The 26004-nt window shown below is 43.5% G+C and overlaps 1 protein-coding gene across 1 annotated transcript; it reads right to left on the minus strand.

Annotated features, from left to right (window-relative positions):
* Positions 1 to 831: 831 nt before the first annotated feature.
* On the minus strand, positions 832 to 25421 carry DHCR24 (24-dehydrocholesterol reductase). The gene is made up of 9 exons (XM_067535497.1): positions 25090 to 25421; positions 17847 to 18002; positions 15594 to 15699; positions 14878 to 14996; positions 14524 to 14787; positions 11944 to 12087; positions 10615 to 10812; positions 4469 to 4647; positions 832 to 3344 (listed from the first exon to the last, which is right to left on the minus strand). Exons 1-9 carry the CDS (start codon positions 25318 to 25320, stop codon positions 3191 to 3193), a joined length of 1551 nt encoding a protein of 516 aa, XP_067391598.1. The 5' UTR covers positions 25321 to 25421; the 3' UTR covers positions 832 to 3190.
* Positions 25422 to 26004: the final 583 nt, after the last annotated feature.

Below are 26004 nucleotides of genomic sequence, written 5' to 3' on the forward strand. Positions count from 1 at the left end.
CTGGCTCTGGTGCCCTCTGGAGCCCCGCGCACATGCCGCAGTATATCAGGCGCCGCCGGCCCTACGCCCTCAGTTCCTTCTTTCCGTCACTGACGGTTGCTGGAACTGCGCTGCTTAGTACCGCAAGTGCTTCAGTTGTTTCCCTTTAGTAGTCATTAGTTAGTTTTAGTGTTGTTATTGTTTGTTAAGTATTATTAATATTTAGTAGTTAAAGTTTTATTCCTGTTAGGGACCTCTACCCCAGAGCGGGGCATGCCCTGGTCTCCAGGTTTCAAGCACTGCACCTCCTGCAACAAACCCTTCCCGCTTAGTGACCCTCATGACAGTTGCTTAAAGTGTCTGGGGGAGTCACATAGGAAGGATAAATGTAGGATTTGTAAGGCGTTCAGGCCAAGAACTCAAAAGGACAGAGAAATCCGCCTGAAGGCCTTACTGATGGAGGCAGCACTGAGATCAGCCTCGAAGTCGTCCCGATCCATGGAATTAACATGAGCAAGCACTCGAAGGAGGAGACTGTCCTGAAGAAGATGTGGAGAGGGGAACAAGAAAGATGACTAGTATTATTTAGTCTCCTAAGAGAAGTTTAAAGATAGGTGGGTCAATGTTTACCCAGGGAACAATCAAAAAACTAAACCCCAATCCTGCATGCTGCTCTGCATGGGTGGGCCCCTGTGCCAAGATGGAGCCCCATGGACTTTAACAGGGCTCCACACTGAGCAAGACCCAGTCTCTCAACAATCTCACTACATCCGATGCTCTGATTTCCAGACAGCCTGTCTTTTCACAGCAATCCCTGTAACAGTGCCAAAAGCGCAGCAGAGAACAAACTGATTCTTTTAACGTTTTATTTAGTCATCCATAAAAACCCCCACTATTTTAACAGTACAACTGGTTATTTTTTTCATTTAACAGCTCATACAGCCAAGAATTTCAAACTCCATCAGCAGCAATGCACATATGAGAATGAGAGAAGAGAGTGTGTGTGTGTGTGTGTGTGTGTGTGTGTGTGTGTGTGTGTGTGTGTGTGTGTGTGTGTGTGTGTGTGTGTGTGTGTGTGTGTGTGTGTGTGTGTGTGTGTGTAACCAGTTACAACATTAAAATCATGTACCAAAAACAAACATAGTGTATAACTATAGACAAGTTAGAAAGATACTATTTTGATTTAATATCCTTGCATATCTTTTTTTTTTTTTTTTAAATAAAACATTGCCTTTTAAAAGCTAAGGAAACCAATTCTCACTCAGTGCAGAATCCTACAGATAACAGGTAAAATCATGGCTTTGCCATGAGAAAGGGGCAGTCATTATTGTGCTGCTCCAGGAGCAGACTGGAAGGTAGATCGTGACTCAATCACAATTTGTCTTCCCAGTACCCCTTGCTCCGAGGTTTATACCTGGCATAGCATACATCCCCTGGAGCACTGACACAGCTGTGCTGGCCTGCACACTGGAGTGGGGGCTGAGCCTTGGCCCTGCCCATTCCCCATCCTGTTGCACTCATGTATGTGAATGGAGATGTACCTGCTCTGCATTGGTTATGTCTCCCCCTGAACTGACACACACAGTATGGGTAACACAAACAGGACCTTAAGGGGATGACTTATATCCCTTTACGCCCCTGCACAGCAGCACCAGCAAGATTGCAATTTGGCCAGTATGCATCACAGAGAGTGAATGACCAAGCTTATTCTCATTACTGCTTTATCAGTGGTTTAATCTGGAACATAAAATGTCCATCTATCAATAAACAATCATTGGTTTAGCATTGAACTAGAACATAAAAAAGAACCCCATTGGCAATTGTTTTATAACTTTTTCACATTACACAGAATGCAAGAACATGCATTTCTCTACAAGCCCCAAAAAATGTTAAAACAACAATTCTAAGACGTTTGGGTCAGATGTGGTATCAAATGCATTGTTAAAACTTTTCCATGCTCATGAAACACACTCTTTGAAGCAGGTTACTGGTGCAAATTGGCACAGTTGGATTTGGACATGGAAAGGGGCTTGAACAGTAAGTACTCTGCAGATTTTTCTAATGTTATTTTTCCTCTAGTTGGTTGAAGGAGTTGGGTTTTTTTTAAACCTATCAAAGTAATCCAGCTAAAATGGAAAACAAAAATTTTACTCTAGTCAGAACCATGTCTTGTGTATTTCAAACTTCTACTACAAAACTGGGTTTTAGGTGACTCCTACACTTATCACCAATATTTATTCAAATGCAATTTATATAACTAATGTCTTAATTTTGACAACAGGTCTTTCAGTTTCTCTTTCCCCACCCAAAGTCAGGAATGGAATAGTCTGAAATAGCCCATGTCTTCTCCAACTGAATATTTATAAGGCACTAAAATTAACCATAATAAAAAGGAAAACAGAGCCCCTGACAAGTACAGAATTGTAGTTAATACTTGTCTATATGAAATAGCAGCAGAGATCTTCAGTAGTCTAGGAAGCCAAAATGTTTCCCCCCTTCAAATCATATTAACTATATACAGATAACTAACAAAAAAAAAAAATCCCTAAAACTCATGCCCACTTATACATGTATAAACAGAATCAGTACAAATCAGATAGGCACAAACAAAATGGATTTTCTTCAAACTTTGATATTCAGGTCTGAAATGGAGACATTTGTCAACGACCTTCATTACTACCATAAGTTTGGTCTGAAGATTTCAGTAACCATCTCTAAATTGTGTTAACTTTTGTCTTCTCTCAAGTTTAAACCTTGCACCAGTTACTGATTTGTAACAGACATTTTTAAAGTCAGAATTCATTTGAAAATAATTCTCTCAACTTTGGCATCTAATTCTGTGACCTTCTTACCTGTCTCAGATGTACACTACAATAAATAACCGATCTACTCAAGTATCTTTCTTTCCAAATTTTTTCCCCTTACAGGTTAGAAATATGTAAATTAAAATATACATCACTAAGCCTACAACTAAACTACAAAGAGAGGTGGTAGGCTAGGACTTTGATGCCTTAAATAAAATTATTATGAATTGGGAAAATTATTTTAAAAACATACTAACAATTATTGAATGTGAGTTTATAAAATAGAAATCTGTACTTTTAAACATCAACATGAGCTTATTTGGACAATGATAAAGCTTTTATAAGGATATACTGACTACTACAGGTAAATCCATCCTTCCCTGATTGCTTGCTTAGGCTATCCAGACTCAGTGCCTTGCTGCTTTGCAGATTTTATCATACACCTCTGGAAAAGCATCCTTGCAATTCATTTGCTCTCTCAATTTGTGGTACAGTGACCCATCAAACATATCCCAGAATTCCTCACGGTTCATATAGCAATCTGCATACAACATCTGGAAACTGGAGGAAAAAAAAAGAGGGATAAGGAATTAAATATTAATACAGTTGCAAAATTTTAGGTAGAAAAAAAATGAAGCAGTTCAGGATGAACTACAAACTGTAAGAATACACCACAAAATATTTTGAAATACTTTTTTTTCTTTTAAACAAATGAATAGATTCATTACTATAAATTATGCTGGATAGTTACTCAGCCAGTCTGATGGCTGAATATTGACATCTCTTCTGAAAAAGCAGTCATGATGTACAATGGAAAAGTCAACAGAACATCCCATTATCACTTTTTGGTGTGGTGAGGAGATAAATGTGAAAAAATGCTTTTAAAATATATTAGTGTACTTCAGATGATTTCTTTCCCAGTTACTTTCTTGGATTTTTTTAAAATTAGTTTTGCTATGACACTAATATAGAGAGGTAGATAGCAAATACCTGAAATGTGAATATGTTTGGGTAAATTCTATTGTCAGTTTAAATATTGTGGAGTAGTTTTGTTTTCTGAAAGATTGGTTTGTTAGCGAAGTCATGAAACCTTAGAGAACTGGTTCTGACATCAGTCTACGCAAAATTGTAGGTGAGGTTCTCAGCACCGCTCTGGCCCCTTTACAGCATATAAGAGGGCCAGTTCAGCACAAAGGGGCTCTAAAAATCCCATTTGTGGCCAAGGCAAAATCCCCTGGTGCAGGAACTACAGAGGACAGCCATAAAACTTTCCTCCCAAGGTGATTCTAGTCAGTGTTGCAGTCTACAGGGCAGCCAGAAAGAGGCTGCTGTAATGCAGACAAAAGCCCCTAAACAGCAGACAGGCTGTTTAAAATTACATGGGAGGCCTTTCCATCCCCTCGAGTAGCCCAATATCGGGAGGGTGCACAGACAGCTTAAAGCCACCTTTAATCACCACTCCCTCTAGGATGCAAGATCTATGCTACTCGGAGGCCCAGCACAGAATCTCAACCAGCGTGGTTTTTATAAGCAAATAATGCCTAAAATGAACAAAAGACAGTCATACTGAATATATATAAATCAGAATCAGTAATTAATACTGTAATAATTGAACGTTAAGTAAATCTGATTACACTGAAAAGCAGTAAGTTATATGGTGCTATGCTGAAGCCTAGGATTCTTACCCATGTACGTTTCTTACAAACTTTTCCATTTGTTTCATAGACGCTCCGGCTTCAAACTGTTTTGTTTTGGGCTCTCCATAAGCTCCTATATCTACATAGAGCTCCATTTCATCTCCCTTTGGGTGGACCATGCCAGGGTTATTGGGTAATATGAAAGGACATAACCACACTGGATAAACCTGCAAAGATAATTTTGTATGACCAATTTTAACAGTACAATATTAGTTAAGTTGTCTGTTAATAAAGCATGAAAAAAATGGAGAGAAAAGTACACTACTCTTTTCCAGTTTTCAGTACAGAACTTATACTGATGCCCCTTTCAAATTCTGCTGTGCCAACTAGTTCCACCTTATATTAAAGCCTAACACAAGTTGAATAAGCTACCAAAATGCAAAAAAGAAAGTGCAGTAACGTGTTGCATTTCCTGATTATCTAGATCAGTGTTTCTAAACCTTTTTTCTGCTGGCGACCCCCTTTGGACTTAAAAAGAATCATGACCCCTTCTCCCTAGAAAAAATTGAGAACCCCTACCTTAAGGTTGTGGCATAGTACTGAAACATGTAAATTAGCTTCGCGGGGCCCCATGCAGCATGGGGCCTCAGGCAATTGCCTTGCTTCCTAACCCCTAACGCTGGTCTGCTTGCGATCCACCTAAACCTCTCCTGTGACCCCCCCAGGTTGAGAAAAGATGGTTACTCACCTTGTAACTGTTGTTCTTCAAGATATATTGCTCATGCCCATTCTATTGTAGGTGCATGCATGCCCCTGTGCATGGTTACTGCAATGTTTTTCCCCTTAGCAGTACCCGTAGGGCCGGTTTCGGCAGCCACTGGAGTCCTGCACACATGCCTACGCCCCCTCAGTTCCTTCTTGCCGTCAGCTCCGACAGAGGGGATGGGAGGCAGGTCATGGAATGCAGGAGATCCAAGAGGAGATCCGCTGCGAAGAGACAGGTAAGCGCCAGCACCATGAACAGCTATGTGGACTTACGAAATGGTTTTGTCCTCTTGATGTAAAAAGCCAGGACTCTGTGCACGTCCAGTCTGTGCCATCTCCATTCTTCCTCTGAGGCATCTGGCTTCAGGAAAAATACAGGCAGGAAGATGTCCTGACTGGCATAGAATTGTGACACCACCTTGGGGAGAAAGGCCGGGGGGGCCTCAGCTGAACCTTGTCCTTCTAAAAGACAGTGTAAGGCAGCTCCAAGGTAAGTGCCCTAATCTTGGATACCCTTCTAGTCGAGGTGATGGCCACTAGGAAGGCTACCTTCCACGAGAGCAACAATAGGGAGCAGGTAGCCAAAGGCTCAAACAGTGCCCCCGTGAGCCTGGAGATGACTAAGATCAGGTCCGAGGGGGGTAACAGATTCCTAGCCTGGGGGTAAAGTCTCTCTGTACCTAACTGCCATGGCGTGAGAAAAGACTGACCTCCCTTGAATCGGCAGATGGAAGGCTGATATGGCAACCAGACGCATCTTCAACGAGGCAGTGGCTAGGCCCTGGAGCTTAAAGTGCAACAGGTAACCCAGCACCATCTGGATTGATGCCTTCTGTGGCGTGACTGCCTGGGCTGCAGCCCAGCAAGCGAATCTCTTCCACTTGGCTAAATATGATGCCCTGGTGGGAAGTTTCTTGCTACCCATTAGTATAGCCTGCACCTGAGACGAGCAAGCCCATTCCTCTAGGCTCAGCCACTCAGCCTCCATGCCATCAGGTGCAGGGACTCCAGGTCTGGGTGCAGAAGGCACCCTCAGTCCTGGGAAAGCAGGTTGTGCCAATGTGGCAGCTCTGAGTGGGAGGCAACCAACAGCTCCAGGAGCATTGTGAACCAGTGCTGCCTGGGCCACATGGGTGCTATAAGAATGACATTCGCCTTGTCTCGTTTGATTTTTAACAGGACCCTGTGAATCAATGGAATGGGAGGGAAAGCACACAGAAGCCTCCGCGACGACCATGAGAGCAGGAAGGCATCTGACAGCGCTCTGTCATCTAGCCCTCGAATGGAGCAAAACTGAAATGTTCCTGGAAGTGAAGAGATCTATTTGGGGAAACCCCCACCTCCAGAAAATCATATCAGCTACCAACAGGTGGAGAGACCACTCGTGGCAAGGTACGAATGTCCTGCTGAGGCTGTCTGCTGTGGTGTTCCTGATACCAGGGAGGTGTGAAGTGTCCAGGTGAATATCATGCCCTATCACTAGGTTCCACAAGCTCACCACCTCCTGACAGAGGGCTGGGGAACAGGCCCCACCCTGCCTGTTGACATAAAACATTGCAGCGGTGTTGTCCATCAGAACCTGGACCACCTTGCCTCTCAGGAAAGGAAGGAATACTTCGCATGTCAGGCGGATCGCCCTGAGCTCCCTGATATTTATGTGCAGCCTTTGGTCCTTTCTTGACCAGGTCCTCTGCATGCTGTGACTCAAGCTGATGTGCGCCCCCACCCCAAGTCCAATGCATCCGATACAAGAGTCACCAAGGGGGCTAGGTCGGCAAAGGGAATTCCTTCCATCACTGACCGGGGATCTAACCACCATAACCACTTTTGCTGCACCGTGACCATTCTGTCTAAGAGATGCCTGCTCGTGGCGTACACCAAGGGCAGCCACAATTGGAGCGGCCTGAGTCTCAGATGCTCATGACGCAACACGTAGCTACATGCCGCCACATGCCCCAGCATCTGCAGGCAAGTCTGTGCCGTTGTAAGGGGAGAAGCTTGCAGGCCCCTGATCAGGTTGGACATGGTTTCGAATCAAGCCTGTGACAGGAACGCCCTGGCCTGCATAGAGTCAGGGACGGTCCCGATGAACTCTATTCTCTCTGCAGGCATCAGTGTGGATTTTTGTTCATTCACCAGCAGACCCAGCCGTTGACAGGTGGTCCGAACTAAGTCCAAACTGGCTTGGACCTGTGCCTATGACCGGCCTCTGATGAGCCAGTCCTCTAGAGAAGAGTAAATCTGAACCCCTCGGCGCCTGAAATACACAGCCACCACCGCCATGCACTTCATAAAAACCCTTGTGGCAGAGGGTAGGGCCATAAACTGGTAATGGGAATCTCCCACCACAAACTGGAGGAAGCGTTTGTGTCTGGGAAATATCGAGATATGAAAATGTGTGTCCTTCAGGTTGAGGGCAGCATATCAATCTCCTGGATCCAAGGAGGAGATGGTAGAGGCTAGGGAGACCATACGGAACTTCAATTTTTTGATGTACCTGTCTAACCCCCACAGGTACAAGATAGGCTGGACGCCCCCTTTTGCCTTGGGAATATGGAAGTAGAGGGAATAAAAACCTCTTCCTCTCCTATCCTCCAGAACCTCCTCCACAGCTCCTAGTGCGAGAAGGTTTTCCACCTCTTATATAAGGAGTTGCTTGTGAGAGGGGTCCCTGAAGAGGGATGGGGATAGCAGGGTGTGTGGAAGGGAGGGAAGAAAACTGCAGGGAATAGCCTGCTGCAATGGTCCCTAGAATCCAACAGTCCAAAGTTATAGGGTCCTGCTAGGAGGAAAGGGGCAAGTTGGTTCTGAAATGGCAGGGAAGCAAGATCCTGGAGTGAGACTGGAAGGCCGTCCTTGGGTGCACCATAAAAACAATTGTCGCTGGTCACTAGAGCACCAGGAGTGGGTTGGCTGATTGGCCACGGAGGAAGGTAGGCCTGACCTGCGCTGCCTAAAACTTCTGTCTCTATCCCTTCTCTCATAGGTCCCAAAGCACTGGGCCTGATACCTCGGCTGCTGATGCTTCTGCTGCGGGCGGGACTGCTTTCTTAAGGCATGCAGTGTATAAAGGCCCAATGAGCACAATGTGGCCCTTGAGTCCTTTAACCCGTGGAGCTTGGTGTGGGTCTGCTCCGAAAACAGTGCAGTGCCATCAAACGGCAGATCCTGGATGGATTGCCGCACCTCCTGGGAGAGGCCAGATGACTGTAACCTCAAGCACCAGCACATGGAAATCAGAGAGGCCATCAATCTTGCAGCCAAGTCAGCTGCATCCAACGCCGCCTGCAAGGCAGCCCTGGCCACTGTCCTACCTCCTCCAGGAGGATGGTAAAGTCCGATGCACGATCCTGGGGCATGGCCTCACTGAAATGCTTCAGGGTATCCCAGAGGTTATCATTATACCTCCCTAACAGCGTCTGCTGGTTAGTGATCTGTAATTGCAGGCTCGCCGTAGACTAAATTATTCTCCCAAATAGATCAAGTTTCTTGCTGTCTTTGTTTTTGGGAGTTGTGCCAGGTTGCCCCTGTCTATCCCTCTCATTGGCAGCCCCCACTATCAGGGAGCTCGAAGGGTGCGTGAACAAATACTCGAATCTTTTAGCAGGGATGTAGTACTTCTTTTCTGCCCTTTTAGAAGTTGGCGGCAAAGAAGAAGGCATTTGTCACGAGGTCTTAACCACATTGAGAACCCCGTCATGGACTGGTGATGGGGAGCGTGAGGCCGGTGACAGGTGATGATATTCTCTATGATGCCAAGTTGGAGAAGCCCTCTGGTGGGAGGAAGATTGGGAACATCGACATGCCACAGATGAGTGCCCTGGTGCCGGGGATCGACACAGTCACCGCTCCCCTCTAGGGGAACGTCCTGGTATCGGCAACTAGGTTCTGCTCCATGAACACATGGGCGAACTTCACGGTGCTGGGGAAAGCGATCGGTGCTGACTCCCAGATGGCGGATGTCTGCCGGATCTCAATCTAGAATGGTGCCGCCCTGCCGGGCCCGAGGTCTTAGGGGTCGTCAACTGGTGCCGAGTTGTCGACTGAGACAGGTGCCAAGTTGACTCCGCTGAGGGCCTGCGCTGTTGGCTCTGCCTCCTTGACAATCTGCCCGGAGACGGTGAACGCATTCTCGGGGACCGGTGCTGGGATGGAGGAGATTTTCTCTCTGATGACCTCGGACGCAAAGAGGCATGCTGGGGCTCTGGAGAGGAGTGCAGCCATCAGCGGGTCCCATCGGGGCTTCCGTTTCAACACCAAAGCCTTTCTTTTCCCTTGCTCCATCCGGGACATAGGTGTTGGAGGCAAGGACAGTGCCATTAGGTCCCTGGCTGCTTGAAAAGCCTACAGCGTCAACAGCATCATGATCTGCGGAGGCCCTCTTCCACTCCCTGGAGTCGGAGGAGGCTCTCTTGGAGGACTTAGGGCCCCAGACAGCAAGCCTTGCTCCTGCAGAGTATGCTCGACCTGTTGGACCCGCGATGGTACGATGCTCGACCCTGTATCCCTGGATTTCCTAGGTATGAGGGAGCGGCCCGTCTCTAAACATTGCTTCTTCTTCAAAGGTGAAGCAGAAGATCGGTGCCATGGAAGTTCCGGTGTCAGTGGGGCGCTTGGCACCGACGTGGTGCTCGGCACCGAGACGGTTCCAAGGCAGGTCTTAAAGCGGCCTCCATCAATAAGGCCTTCAGACGAATCTCTCTCTCCTTCTGCGTCCTGGGTCTGAACGCCTTACAGATGTGGCACTTTTCCTTCCTATGCGACTCCCCCAGGCTATTTCGGTAACCATGCAAGGGGGCGAGCATGCACCTACAATGGAACTGACATGAGCAAGCACTCGAAAAAAAACCCACTGTTCTAGATAATAAACAGAATAGTTTTAAAACGCAAAGGAAAAACTGTCCGAGATCCCAAGTCATTAATTGAGCACTTACTTCAGATTTAAATCACAAGTAAAACTAAAGGAGTGAAAGGCACATTACTGGTACCCGCTAGGACCAAAGTTCAAATCCACAAGTTTGCATTTCTTGCAACAACTGAAGTTAATGATTCTGAAAGCAAGGTAGGGAAATTAATTCCCAACACTCTTTTTGGGGCTTATCAATTGATTCTGCAGAAATAGAAAACTGATCTCCAATTTTACCAAGTAAAAAGGAGAAAGTGATAAAATTTTCTTTTAAAATTTGTGAGTTAAAGCCACAAAATCAGGTATTTCTGGATTTCAAGTTTCTCTTGCTTCTTTTTGCTAAAGCATTTCATTTTACCTACACCCTAGTAATACTTAATTAGTTGGCAAAATTCCCTCACGTTTAGCATACTGACATATATTTTGTGCAACAGCCACTACTGTGTTCTCCTGTATACTGTGTATAATCACCATTCATAGGGCAATCTTCGATTTGTCAGGTTTTAGAGAAATGTGTTCTTACATTCAGGTCACTGTGGAAAGTCTGGATAGATTTTTCAAGGCTTTTCATTGGGACCAACATGTCTTGTACAACATGATGTTGCTCATACAGTTTTCGAATAGCTTCTCCTTGTGTCAGTTTTAATAGAGAGATTTTCGGAGGAACCATCCAGCCAAAGAGGTAACGAAAAACAGGGTTATTGCCAAAGGGAATGATATCCTTTAAGAGAAAATGAAAAAACAAAACAAAAACAAAGTGGTAGTAAAATCAAGAGAGCTGAAAATCAGTATTTCAGAATTTGGATTTTGAGAGCAATGTTAAATCATATTTTCTTTCAATAGTTTTAATTGCTCATAGTCACGTCAAGCTACATTAATATAGGTATGAACAACATGCAATACTCAAAGTTTCCTTACTCATTCTCTACTTATATACATTGATTCCCAAGAAAAACCCTTTTAAATCCATTAACAATATTGTTAATGTATAGTCAAACCAACTAATTGCAGAGTACAATGTTCAGAGAAACATATGTTAATGTGCATGAGGGACGTTTTAGTGCATGTCAACAGGGTCCACATGGGCCAGTTATTGTGCAACATGCTAGTACATATTAGAATTTACAGCTCAGCTGGTGCACACTAAAAGCACTGTCAACAAGCCTAAAGTTTTAAAATAGCTAAATAAGGTATCATCAAAAGAAATCTAAAAATGTATTGAACTTTAAGCCTGATACTGAGAGATTTTTAATATCTCCTGCAAAGTCAACTCCCGTTTAAAGGAATTGAGGGAGCTTATTACCTCACAGGAGAGAACCCTAAATGCTGCAGTGGGGACCTATGTAGTGTGAAGTTCTACATTAATACTTATTATGACAGTAACTTAGATGATGAAATTCAAAGTGATGGTTCCACAGCAACTCTGGGCACACCTGGGCACATTTAGGCAGAATAAATTCTAAGCCATAAGTCTGCATTCATGTTTTTGCCCTGAATTTCCTGGTTTATCTTGTTAAAGTCCCAATTCAGGAAAGTACTTGCTTGATAAAAGCTAAAATACATTATTTAAGTTCTTTCCTGAATGTGGGCCTAAAAGAGAAATTAAAAAGGTAAGGTGCTGATGATATTGTCTGTTACAGTTATACATTTGTATAAAAAAGTCAGAGAGGAATGCAAAAATAGAAATTGTAACTAGAGAAATCCCTAAATCTGCCACCACTTCATCGGGATTTCTTTCTGTCTTAAGACAAACATAGGTGGTTCCTAAGGGAAAAGAACATTGGATCTGCAGTGAGTATGTACAAAGTACCCAAAAACAAAGATTAAAATCTTCTTTATATCTAAGACTTACTTGGAGTTCCCAGAAGATACTCCGGGTATGTCGGTGGTAGTAATGTCTTGTGGGAATGTACTCTGTTCCAGTTCGATTATCCTTCAGATACTTCTCCACGTGTTTAAAAAACCATGGTTTGTAGTAGTTACCAATTCTGTTTATCTGAAAATATAAATATATTACGTATCAGCAAACAAACACCACTACAAAGAATAATTATCCCTCACTTGAAAATTCAGTAATATAAAATGTTCATGGTGCCCTAAGATTTTTTTGCTTTGGAATTACACTAAGAAAAGAACAATCTTAATGCTAAGTAACTGTTTGTTTTGAAATGTGATTTTCATATTGTAGTGTGGCCTTTTGGATAAAGCACTGGATGGACACTCAGGAGACCTATGTTCTATTCCTGGCTCTGTTGTTAGACTGCTGCATGAAGTACTTGTGCCTTGGTTTCCCCATCTGTAAAGTGGGGATTATGATGCTGACCTCCTCTGTAAAGCACTTTGAAATTTACTGAATAAAAGCACTATTTAAGTGGTAGGTATTCTTAAGTATTATTTACTCCTGGGGGACTTCTGCATCAAAAAAATAAAAATTCTGTACACAATATTTTATTTGTCAAAACAACACAATATAATCATGCCAGTTTCAATTATTTTGGTCATTTATTTCAAAATATCTGTCAGTAAGTATTTCTGTAGCAATGTAGACAACAAAAAAGATCCCCCTAGGAGTAGAGAGTTAAAGAAACCCCTGCACCCACATGGATCCTCACTGCAGGATCAAGGTATAAGTTACACTAAAGTAGGAGAGATGGAGAGGAAGGCAGAGAGCACATTAGTCAGTTGAGAGAATTCGTTAGCTTAATAGGGTCTGTACCCAATCTCTTTCCATGGAGAGGTGAGGGTGTTCCCTGCTTCTCTAAGGTCAAATGGACCCCCAAACCCACTTAGCTACTCCTAGCCCCTCATCTTTCTTCAGCTCCCCATCCCTCATGATCCTTGCCCGAGGAACTGTTCCCCTTCAGCTGCTCCTCCCACATGGTACAACCCTATGCCCTCACCTCTTCTTCCCCTGGAGATTGACTCCCCCTTTCCCACCCCACTGCCCCTCCCCAAGCTCCAACTACCCCACCCACCCTCACTACAGGGTACCCTATGCTCTCCTACCACCATTGGGGATCCTGTGCATCCCTCGCCCATCCTGACTAATCCATTCCTTGCCAGAGCCACCCCCAGATGCCCTAGTGCAGTGCAGGAAACTGACTGCGGGAGCCACAGCCAGAGAACCCTGGCTCCTGGAGGAGGGAACCTGCCTGTGCATTGCTGCAGGTAAGAGCTCTGCCTGGGACTGTGGTGTGCACCACAATCAGACTTCTGGAGTCAAACTCAGGTGTGCAGGTGACCCCCCACCCCACTCTCCCTAAATGACGCTCCTGGACAAGGCTTCCCGTAACTTCCCTATAGCGGCTTGTGTCAGCCCCATGCCTCTGCAGGGTGGGCGCAGCAACAGGAACAAGGGGCATGCACTGAGGCTGCCTCCCAGTGGAGGGCACAGATCACAGGCAGCACAGAGGTGGTGGTAAATCAGCCTGCAGCCCCTCCCCCCTTCCAGAGAACATGGACTCAGAGGTGAGGCTGCATCTGACCTGGACATAGCACAAGAGCTGGGTCTGTCCCAGAAACACCCCAGGGTCCTGCTCCTCTGCATCAGGTGCACTGCAATAGTGAGCAAGAGGGACAAAGCCTTGCACACTCGCCCAGCCCAGGCCTGCCTCTCCCCGGTCATTGATATACAATTCTCCCAGCTGCTCCCGACGCACCTGCTCGGGACCACTGTTGGGAAGGGTGCATGACCCCTCTTGCGGCTTCCCCATCAGAATCTATTATTCTGCGGGAAACAAAAAAAAATCTCTGGGAGACATGAATTCTGCATGTGCACAGTGGTGCAGCATTCCCCACAGAAGTAATTATTATAGTGTGCCAATGTGTGTGTCTCATAAGTTTTCCTCATTAAAGATAAGTTAAAATAAGGTTTGGCCTGTCCAAAGGAAGTTGAGTATGGGAACTGATGGCAGTACTCTTGGAATGTTACTCTGTTCTCAAGTCAGTAATGAACCAAAAGCCGCAGTGTTTCTGTAGAATGGTCAGTGTTTCAGAAGAGCTGTCACTAGAGAGACCCATGAGATGTTTCTGTTAACATTAACCCTGATTTTCTAGCCATCTGTTAGTTTGGGTAATTGCACTGTGACTACATCTCCCTCCAGCTGTGTTTCTTATCTTAAAGCATTGTGTTGTTCCTATATGTGGTTCAAGTTGGTTCTTTTCTTCCTAGAGTTGCAAAGCAGTGGCTTTGCCAGAGATGGAAAAAGACCTATCACTTTAGGAAACATACGCCCTCACAGCCTGAGTTGATAGTTATCTGCAAAATTATAATGTTAAGTATATTCGACTATTCAGGCAAATTAAATATCCATTACAAATATACATCTTGTACTGATCCTATTATTATTTTGGTTTTACTATCAGACACTGGAATGTTTTCTATGCAAGATAACTAAAAATCTAACTTAAGAATAGGATTCCTTTTAGTTACCTGTCTTTCTTCAGCTTCGTCAGTCAAGACTCCTGTCATAATGACTGCTTCTTCCAGGGAGTATACCAGTCCTTCCACAAAGTTATTCTCTTTCTTTTTAGATTCCTCAGTAAACTTTTCACAGATCTTTTCCAAACCTCTGACAGGCTTGTAATGTAATTTTACATATTTCTTAGCAGGAATTATTTTTATTTCCGCAGCAACCAGGAATCCCAGAGTACCACAAGACCAAGGCACTGCATAAAATAGGTCTGAATTTTCAGTCTGCAAAAAGTACATCATACTAAATCATATGTCCATACATACAATACTTGATAACATTGTAAATCATAGCAAAATAACGTTTTCTCTTACTGGTGTACATCTCACAAGGCTTCCATCAGCAAGAACAAGTTCATAGGCCAAACAGGTATGTTGAAATAGTCCATAGATATGGGATGAAGACTCAATGCCAGTTCCCATGATCAGACCACCTTAACAAGAGAATGCAATCAATTGAAACTTATTTCCTTTTAAAATGAAAATGGTTTAAGAACAAAGAAAAAAAAATTAAAGAGGGCTTTCTGGAAAATGAAGTCTTTAATGTTATTCCCGGTAGCAGTATTAAAGAGCAGATGCATGTCTCTAATATAACATATACAGTGTTCTTTCTAATTGATCCCAGGATATTAGAGAGACAAGGTGGGTGAGGTAATAACTTTTATTGGACCAACCTCTGTTGGTGAGAGAGACAAGGTTTTGAGCTTACACAGAACTCTTCTTGAAAGCTTGTCTCTCTCACCAACAGAAGTTGGTCCAATAAAAGTTATTACTTCACCCACCTTGTCTCTATAATATAATGTGTCATAGCAGACTACAAAATTCAGAAAGAATTTAAGATATATATATATTTCTGATAAAACTTTGAGACTGAACAACATAGAATACTGTAAAAGAAAGCTATTTAAAATACAGCAAAAGTCACAGAATTGTAGGACTGGAAGGGACCTCGCGAGGTCATCTACTCCAGTCCCCTGCGCTTAAGGCAGGATAAAACATCATGTTCTCTTACAATTATAAACAATACTCACCTACTGTGAGGTCATCAAGTTCCGGTACCACTGGAAGAGTCCAGCCCATAGGATTCAGGTGTGCTGTCAACTGCCCCATAGTGACCAATGGTTCAACACGAGCAACCTAAAAAAGAAAGAATTAAAACATTAATGCTGACACCACATAAAGACGGATCATACTTCTGCTTATTATCAATTCTTCTCTTTAATTTAAACACTCAAGAGTGTAACTAAAAATAGTTGAGAGACTGCTTACGGATTCCCCCCTCTACATACCATATCTTGAAAAGAGGTGTGTGGGTCAATCTACAAAACATAAATCAAATTGGTCTTTCCCCAGCTCAGCTTGTTAAACAGATGTTACATGTTTTTTTTTAAAAATGCCATGCACTTATTTAAAAATCTGATATTCACAGTGGGTTTACAATTTGTAATACAGGAAGACTTTAAGGCCTAAATTTCATGGAAAAGTTTGTGCACACTTTGCAGGCTCATCTTAGTTGCACAAATCCTGCAATATGTTGGGGTTATACAAAGGTGAACCTATGGTTGTAGAACCTCAGTTTGTAAGTACCCATGGGATTTGTACAAATTAGGTACATGCATTATTTAAATGCAACCATTTTAAATGTGTTGACTTGACACTAGTGCCTTGAATTAAGAATTTACTGTAACACTCCAGGACAAGAAGTGTCACCACTAGTGAGGAGAGGAAAGCATTCCAAAAAGCTTCAAAATCTAACATCAGAAATCAGATGCAAATGTGTCATAAAGGTGTACAACTTCAGCTGAAGTCAATGAACAATGAGTTTTCTGACACAACTAGATCTTGTTTATTAAAGGATTACATAGTGTTTATTAATCTTAGATATTTAAAAGATCTTTCTCATAATATATACACCACACTTTACAAAAAGCCCAGATACATCATTAAATATATATTAGTTAATTTCACCATTACATTTAGAGTTTCCCCAAACCCTGTCTTCAGGGGACAGTTCAGGGAAGATTGCTCTCTGATGATGTGAGGAGGCCATAACACAAAATATCAAACAGTCACAGTCAGTATTCCAGCTCCTATGTTACGAGATTACATTCATCTGGTACAGTTTCATCCCTCTGCCTTTGTTTATACTACAGAGTTGCACCAATTTAACTGGAAATCAATTTTAGTTTATTTAGCTAAACTCATGAAAATACTTAATGCAGACCTCAGTTTTAAGTTAAATTAAGTGTTAATAAAGCCATTACATTAAATTGATACAAGTGAAGTTTAAAATCAAGTTAACTGTCTACACTGAGTTTGTACCAATTTAACATTGACTTAAAAGTTCATTTAAATTGATGCAGTTTTCTAGTATAGACAAAGTCTATTTTGTGTAAGAGTAGTTTTAAGAAACCAAACTATGCTGATGGAAAGGTAGTGCTGCATAAAATAGGTTGGAAGTGGACTCTCCCATCATCTCAATCAGTCTGTCAGAGAAATATGGAAATTGCACAAGAAAGGTATAGTTAGAGCCCTGCAAACCTGCAGATATCAGCTTTATATCTTCAGACCATGTTTACAGATCGTGGATCAAATGTGGATACACATTTTATATCCATACAGAGTTCTGGGGAAAACAAAGCAGTTAACATCTCTTTCAAAGCCATTGTTTCTGTATCTAGGCAGACATGGGAAGACAACAGTGAACTGATTCACATTTGGAAGGTCCTTTGCACCTATTAGAGTTAGAAAGTTGTTGGTTTTTTTGTTTTTTAGAGAGAGAAAAAGAAAAACTGAAATTTTGTAGGAACTGGAGGGTCTACAAAACAAGAACTGATATGAAAGATGGGCTTAACCAGACTTGTTCACCTAATAGCCTGTTTCAAGAGTGTTAAGTTACATGGAGACAAGATACTAATTCCTAATGTATTTCTCTCCCAGTAGAGAAAATACTTCCATTTAGAATCTGAGTATTTCCTGATCACTCAGAAGATGGGTCTATTTACAAACAGATTCATGGTCTGGTTCCCATGCAGTGGCACAATGCAGATGCGTTTGGGTTTGCAACACTGTAAAGAAATATTTAAGTCCAAAAGGACCAAAAAAAAAACCCCAAACACTTTTCACATTAAAAAAGAGTGACATGAGAACATTAACACTTGGATTTGTATAATTTTTTAAAAAGTGGATTTCAATTACCTTTAGGGAATTTAGTGTCCCTTTAAGCAATAATCATAATAAAGTGTCATAAACTTTAGTACGAAATGTCAACATTTTAGTATTACCTGTCTTTCAATGTCTACTTCTAGAATGTCCATTAAGTTGATCACTATATTCTTATGGGTCTTCTTGTACTTTCCAACACGAAGTGATACAGTTAGCCAGCCAGGTCGGCCAGTACACATGTATGTTTTCCTGCCTTCATTTTTCCATTCCTGCACCTGTAAAAGATTATTGTCACAGTTCAGGGCAATGCACCTGTATTCCCCTCTGTGGTCCAGCAAGGGCACCCACTCTTAGACTTCTAGCTCCCCAGCCGTCAACTCCATTGGCTGGAGACATGCATCTCTGTCCCTCCTAACCAAGGTATTTTGAAGCTGCCCATCTCCTAGCCTACACTGTGAATTCCCCAGCAAAGTTAAACTGCCTCTGCAGGCCTGCTTTACTTTTCTCCTTAGAGATGGTAAAAACTTAATTGTGGCAATTACACTGATCACACAGCTCTTTCTAAGCAAGCACATTTATTCTTAAGGAAAAACATTACAGAGAAAACATTAACAATAAAAGACCCTACAATCATGGTAATAAGCTTAACTGAGATCACCCCATCTTCAACAAGGGCTCCAACCAGCAAACAGTCCTTCAAATCCCACTAAAGGGTTTTTATGTGGTCCCAAGTTCGTAACAGTTGTCATGTCACAGCAAACACGCTCATGAATCTGAGAGTCCCTTCTTTATACAGTTTTTTTTTTTTTAATTTTGTCCTCATGTAACAGATGATCAACAGATAAAAAGGTTCTCTATTCCTTCCCCCACCTCAGGCGAAGCTTCAAAAGGTTGTGCTCTTCTATAACCAGAGTAATTGTATTTGCAGACCCTTTCTCCTAAAGATTTCCTGGGAAACCTACTTAACTTTAAAAGTTCATTCTTGTCTTGGCCCCTCATTTCAGACAATGAAGCTCATAACCCTTCCCAGGGTTTCAGATGTTACATACAATACCACAATAGTACATAAACATTTGCATTTTTAATAAAATGAAATCCTAAGAAAACTTATGAAAGTAACTTTAAGTATGTCCGAGATATTGCAGGAAATTGTCATTTCTGTTACAATTATGATTAAATGAATGCTGTGAAGTACAAAAAAAATCTAAAACAAAACTATAAGTGAAATTCTTCCCCCACAATTTGATAGCGTTTAGCTATATTATTCTACACATGATCATAAAAGTATAGGACTGGAAGGGACCTCGAGAGGTCATCTAGTTCAGTCCTCTGCAGTCAAGGCAGGGCTATGTAATATCTAGACCATTCTTGACAGGTATTTGTCTACCCTGTTCTTAAAAATTCCAATGACAGAGACTCCATCCACACCTCACTAGGCAATTTGTTCCAGTGCTTAACTAGGAAAAACTTCTTAACTGTCAGAGTAATGTTAACCTAAACCTCCCTTGCTGCAATTTACTCCTTTGCTTCTTGTTCTATCCTCAGATTTTAACAAGAACAAATTTTTCTCTTTCCTCCTTGTAACAACCTTTTATGTACTTGGAAACTTATGTCTCACCTCAGTCTTCTCTTCTCCAGACTAAACAAACCCAATTTTTTAGTCTTTCCTCACAGGTCATATTTTCTAGACCTTTAATCATTTTTGTTACTTTCCTCTAGACTTTCTCCAATTTGTCTACTGTGCTCCTGTCTCACATGAGGCTGGTTGAGGTAGAGCTTAACGAAGTTATGCATATTGTTATACAGGCAACTCTGTTGCCATGGCTACGGATACTTAGCAACATAGTACCGCCCCATATTTTTCGTGAAAATGCCTCTGTCACGCTGATGACTAAGATCTGTGAAAACTGTACGCAGACCTCTTCAACCAACCTCATCTCACCTGTTTTCTAGATACCCTTTATGGTCACCTATGCCACCACAGGACATGACCCAGTGGAACCTGCTTGGCGCAATGACTTATATCGGTATCATTTGTTATAATGTAGTATTTAAGTGTTTGCTCTGTAACAGTAGAAGTGTTTATTCAAATTGTAAACACCAACAGTCAGGAGGGAAGCACTACCAAGTGTGAAATACTAGTTTACCACAAGAGGTGTTATCTCTTGTCCGTGGGCCTTCTTTTGCTGCGCAACAGACAAACCATTGTGGAACATCAGAGGACAAAAGATTTTGTTGATTGCTCCCCTCATACCCATGAGGAGGATGCATACATGGGGGCTTTTCCCACCAGTGTGACCACTAGGGGAAGGGAATAAAAATCCCTGACATGAAGAAACTGCATTTCTATACTGCTTGGACTTGGGGAGGGCAAGATTTCCAAGCGTAAGCAAGGGATCTCCAGCTGCTTAGCCTGGGTTACCCCTAGATGACACATAGAGCTTGCCTATTAGAGCAGCTTTTGGAATCCAAAACTAACTCATTTGTGTGTGTGTATGTTTACTTGTTTTAACCTTCTCAATAACCCTTATTTCTTTTTTCTTAGTTATTACATCTTTATTTATTCTAGGATTAGCTACAAGTGTTGCCTTTGGTATAAGATCTAAAGTACAATTGTCCTGGAGTAAGTGATCGGTCCTTTGAGATTGGGAGTAACCAGAATACTGTTGCGATTTTTGGTGTAAGGGACCATCTATCACAAAAGCAAGCTTGCCTAGGTGGCAAGATAGACCTGAGTACCCAAGGGAACTGTGACTTCATGGTTAGGCTGCTACACTGCCTGAGTAGTTTACATTTTATATTTGGTTGGTGAAATCGAAGTATAGAACTCACAACCGGTTTGGTGTTTGTGCCCTGGTTTGTCACAATTTGCCCTGAGATTGGCATTTGTCCTCCTGAGCCACTCCAGACAGCCTGACACCTACTTCCATCCTCCATCATTTTTTTAACTAATAATAATGAAATGTAGAATGTTCAGATATGAAGAAAACGAGTATTAATACACAATATTAAATAAGCCATCCAGTAAGTGATAATATGCATACAATGATTTTTAAAGAACTGTATTAATGAGACAACCACATTTTGAATATTCAGTTATTCATGCTACAGTTTATACAAGAACTCTCATACAGAATCCCACATCTAAAGCACAGAGAAGGAAAGAAATGTAATGGTGTTTTAGGTAAGAGTTGTGTAACCTACAGTCCCAGTCCTGCAAATGTGTCAGCATTGAAGGATGCAATTGTGTAATCAAGTTCTAATTTCATACAATTGTTGCGCGCGTCCAAATCATCTATACAAGCATCCCAAAAGAAGACTTCAGTGTGGAATGAGACTGTACAAGTTTACTCATTTTACTGTATATGTATTTATTAGGACTAGCAATGTATCCACAGTGATTTAAAAACGAAAAGTACTATATGAATAATATATGTTATTGGCAAAGTAAGGACATGTAAACATACTTACAATGTTACTTCAGTAATAATAATGTACATTTATTATTAGTAATATAACTTTTTTGAGTACCCATAACCTAGAGTCAGTTGCTTTAGTCAGAACTGAGGAAGGATTTAGACTAACAGAAATCTGTACCCAAATAAAATGTTACTCTTACATCTAATAGAGACAGAGCAGGGAGACAGCCTTTTATTTTCACTAAAGTACAGAGTTTAGGAGAATGATGGCATATTGCATTGTTTAAGTGCTGCAATGTAAACTGCAGAGTAAAATACAGATGCATCGATATAATTTCATAATCTTCCTTTCTTTTTTTCTTAATATCGTCTTGCTGTAATTGAGCAAAGGCTGGATTCAAATCTGGACTTGCCAATGAACATTACAGAAAGAGACAGATAAGCAGAGAAGTATTCACAGACTCCAATTCATAGATTCCAAGGCCAGTAGGAACCATTGTGATTATCTAATCTGATCTCCTGTCAGGATACACTTATCCAAAATAAATTCTTACATCATATCTTTTAGAAAACCTCAAATCTCGATTTTAAAAATTGTCAGTGATGGAGACATCACTACGACTCTTGGTAAATTGTTCCAATGGTTAATTAACCTCACTGTTAAAAATGTATATCTTATTTCCAGTCTGTATTTGTTTAGCTCAGTGACATTCGGAATGAGGCTTGTGAGCTGCAAGTGGCTCTTTAATTTGTCTCCTGAGGCGCTTTGCAGCACATGATATTAAAACAATGTGATCTAATTATTAACCAATCTAAGTAATTAACCAATCCGGATGATTTTACTATGTTATTAACCAACTGTAGTTGATAAAATAATAATACTTGGTCAGTCATTTTGCTATGAGAATAATATATGTATGTATGTATGTGTGTGTGTGTACACACACACACACACACACACACACAATTATATATATATATATATATATATATATATATATATATATATATATATAAAAACTAAGTATTTCCCCTGTCGGATTGTTTAAATATGAATGTACTATAGTAAATGAAACAAAGAATTCACACTGCTGTGGCTCTTTTGGGTAATAATGATTGCTAATTTGGCTCCTGAACCACTGTGGTCTAAGCATCACTGGTCTAGTTTCAATTTCTAGCCACTGGATCTTGTTATACCTTTCTCTGCTAGACTGAGCCCATTATTAAATATTTGTTCCCCATGTGATACTTACAGACCATATCCAAGTCACACATTAACCTTCCCTTTGTTAAAGCTATTATATAAATGACACCATCCCCCTTCAACTTGTTAATGTCACGCTGTCTGTAATGGCTCACGACTGAGTGCCAACCTCAGGGCAGACTGTCAAAAAAGCAAGGCAGACACCCCAAACTGGCTGTATGTTCTGTGATTAGATTTCACCAACCCAGTAGCAAATGTGAACTCCTGAAGCACTATAACAATCTTACCATCGAGTCATAGATAGTCTCCATGGGCACTCCAGTCTATCTTGACATTGAGGCAAGCTGGATTTAGTGATAAATGGTTACTTATACCAAAGATCACAAAATATTCAGGTTGCTCCCAGTCCCAAGAGAGAAGTCTCTTACCCCAGGTCAATTTGTACCTCAGATCTCACACTAAAGACAACACTTGTAGCCAATTTTATAGTAAATTAAACTAAGGATTTATTAATTAGGAAAAAGAAATGAGAGAGTTATTTACAGGTTAAAGCAGAAACAAATGAGTTACAATCTAGTTCCAAAAGGTGACAGAGTTGTAGTAATCTGTCAGCACTTTAAATATCTTTTAGAACTAACCCTGGTTGACCTTGGTGATCTCTGCTTTTGTTCCTAGTTCCAGCTCTGTGAGAGTCCTCCAGATAGCAAAGAGATGAAGAATTTTCACAACAGCTATCTTATTTCCTTTGTTCAGAATTCAAGTTGATTGGACAAGCTTCCTTACATGTAGCACCTTTACCGGAGTGAACAGGCCATTAGTCTAGTATTTGTATAGTGATTCTTCACAATGGCCAACTTAGTTTTGATAGTTCTTCTTGATGGATGGGGGAACGACTGCTCCTGCCTCTGTTCACGAGTTCAGAGCAGGCATTTTTATAGTTATAAAGCAAAACTTACATATTACTTATAGCATGGGATACATTACAAGTAAGATTAATGCATGCAGCAATTTACAAGCATTTTATAGAGTCTAAACACTAAACACAACCTTACAAGTCTAGCACCTATCTTGAACAATGCTAACATATAGGTGAGCTGGTCTAGTTTCCAGCTATGAATTTGTCCGTGCTAAGCTGATGCCTACAGCCTTGGCAAGAGCTGGTATCTGTTACACCAGAATCACAATTAGATTTATAAAAAGGGTGCCTATCAAGACACTCAGGGTATCCTTTCTTAAATATACACCCAAAGTGCAACAGTACAATTTAAGATAACCCAGCATCAGAGAACCAGGCTATTTCTGAAATGGCAGACTTCCCTGGGAACAGCGGCATACGTGGGTGTCTGGCGCCTGGGGGCCAATGCTTGCATTTGCATGCCCGCCCCTCAAGCCCTCACCCCGCCCCCGTGCAGGGTAGGAAGGGTTCCCAGCTCCCACCAGAGGGTCCGCCCCGCAGCTGCCGGGGTGTGTGCACGTGCCTGCCTGAAGGGGAGGACATGCTGCTTTCCTCCTCTTGCGCCCCAGGGACTTTCTGGCACTCAAGGCAGCGGCTCCCTCGGCTCTGGCCGGGCTCCACCGCCACCCCCTCACACTTATCCACTGCACGGTGCATTCCTCTCCTGCTCCAGCCCTCCTGCTCCAGCCCAATCAGATCCGATGCTGGCTCCCTCTACCATGTGGGGCAGCCTCACAGCCCAGGCCATGGGGTAGCTGGGGAGGGAGGAGTTCCTCCTCCTAGTAACCCACAACTCCCCGCCTCCCCCCCCAGCCTGCCCCTGGGCTCCATCCAGCTGCCCCTCAGAGCCTCCTGCATCCTCCACCCCTGTGCATCTCTCATCTGAAGGGTCCCGCTGGTGCCCATCCTCCCCCCACCCGTCGGTCCACCACTACTTGGGAAAGGCTTGTGTGCTCTAATGACCCTGTTGTAAGCTATGCCACTGGGAGCTTTAACTCCCGATAGGGCTTCCCAACCTGGACAGGTACCAAGATATGGACCAGACAAAAAGCAGTCCACTGGTCCTCCAAACTGGGGTTTAAACACAGGTCAACAACCTATTCTTGTAAACAAGTCAAGTTTCAAATTAATCATTTAAGAACGAACAATTCCCTACCTTTACAATGTCCCCGATAAGTTTTCAAATGCCTGGGAAAAATGATACGTTTTGCAAGTTATCAACTTCAGGTAGTTTTGGACCAGCAACACGAGTAAATTCCAAAACAGAGAAAATCCTACCAGCAGCATCCTAGTTTATATCCATGGAGCTGCAGCTTGAGCACCTGCGCTGACCTCAACTATGGCAGTATGTCATGGAGAGAGAGTCTCTGAGGTGAGTAGGTTATACACCATTTAGGGCTTTAAAGGCTAAAACCAACACCCCAAAGCTTCACCTGGAAATCCATAGGCAGCCAATGCAAATTGCAGAGCACTGTTCACAGCAAGACCCTCTACTTACCAGGAGGCAGCCTCAGGCAGCACTAGCTTGTAACAGGAGCCAGGCCAGGACGTGCCTCTCAGGCCCTGTCTGGATGATGGAAGAGATCCTTTCCTAAACCACAACCGCCAACTCAAGCTAACCAACACGGCTTCACAAAAGGATCGTGTCATCATGCAGGATTGACCCCATCACCAGAGCCAGCCGGGGTCTCTCCCTCACACCCGGCTTTCTCCTCCCTCTCCCCACCCCTGGCACTGCCCCATCGATGTCCCCCTCCCCCGCCCTCTGGTCCCCTCCCTCTCACCTGGGCCTGGATGTGGCGGACGCGCTGGCTGTGCTGCCGGGGGGCGCTGTGCAGCCTGCACACGGCCCAGGCCCGCAGCTGGTAGTAGATGTCGAAGAGGACAGACAGGGGCAGCAGGAAGAGGCAGACGAAGACCCAGCGATGATGGACCAGCAGGTACTCCAGCCCCTTGTGCCGCACCCACAGCGCCAGCAGCAGGAGCCCGGCCCCCAGCGACAGCAACGGGTCCATCCCTCAGCCCTCGGAGACCTGCCTGCACCCTGCCCCCCACTGACCTCAGCCCCTCACAGAGCTCCGCCCCCACTCGCCTCAGCTCCTGCCCCTCTGGGAGCCCTTCCCCCACTGACCTGTGCCGAGCCCCCCTCTCCTCCTACCCCTCCCTCACCGACCTTCCCTCACCGCTCCCTGCCCTGCCCCTCCGTCTGCACCCTTCTCTGAGCCCCTCCCTCACCGCTCCGACCGACCCCTGCCTGGCCTATTAACCCCCCCTCAGCCCCTGTCCCCGCTTTGCTCCAAACCGTTCCCTCGCTCGCGCCCGCCGCCTGCCCTCGCGCCGCCCGCCGGCTGTCACTTACACCCCCAGCGCCCGCCCCCGCGCCGGCCCCTTTCTCCTGATTGGCTGCTCCGCCGCCCTCAGCGGTGAGGCGAGGGGACGGCACCGGCCAATGGGCAGGTGCGGAAGGGATCGGATCAGGCGCTGGGCGGCGGGATTGGCTGGAGACGCAGCCTTCGGCAGCCTACGGTGGGTGAGCGGGGCGGGGCGGAGCGGGGCGGGGGTACACACAGAGGAGGGGAAGGGAGGGGTGAGAAAGGAATGGGGGGTGTGTGTGTGAGAGCGCCGTGGGCTCGGCTCCGGGGGCTGAGCGGGGGCGGCGCAGCGTTTTCGCAACCCGTTGGGTGGGGGAGGGGTAATGC

Source organism: Emydura macquarii, unplaced genomic scaffold (assembly GCF_026122565.2).
Source record: "Emydura macquarii macquarii isolate MOO-44397 ecotype Brisbane River unplaced genomic scaffold, CSIRO-AGI_Emac_v2 contig_3506, whole genome shotgun sequence".
Classification (NCBI taxonomy): Eukaryota; Metazoa; Chordata; order Testudines; family Chelidae; genus Emydura; species Emydura macquarii.

Excerpts from the sequence above, each read along its gene's own strand:
- DHCR24 (XM_067535497.1), bottom strand. The coding sequence starts at position 25,320 with ATGGACCCGTTGCTGTCGCTGGGGGCCGGGCTCCTGCTGCTGGCGCTG. Across the intron at positions 12,088-14,523 it reads ACGAAGCTGAAGAAAGACAG|ATAAACAGAATTGGTAACTA; the intron begins GTAACTAAAAGG and ends TTATATTTTCAG. Across the intron at positions 4,648-10,614 it reads CTTTCCACAGTGACCTGAAT|GTTTATCCAGTGTGGTTATG; the intron begins GTAAGAACACAT and ends TTATCTTTGCAG.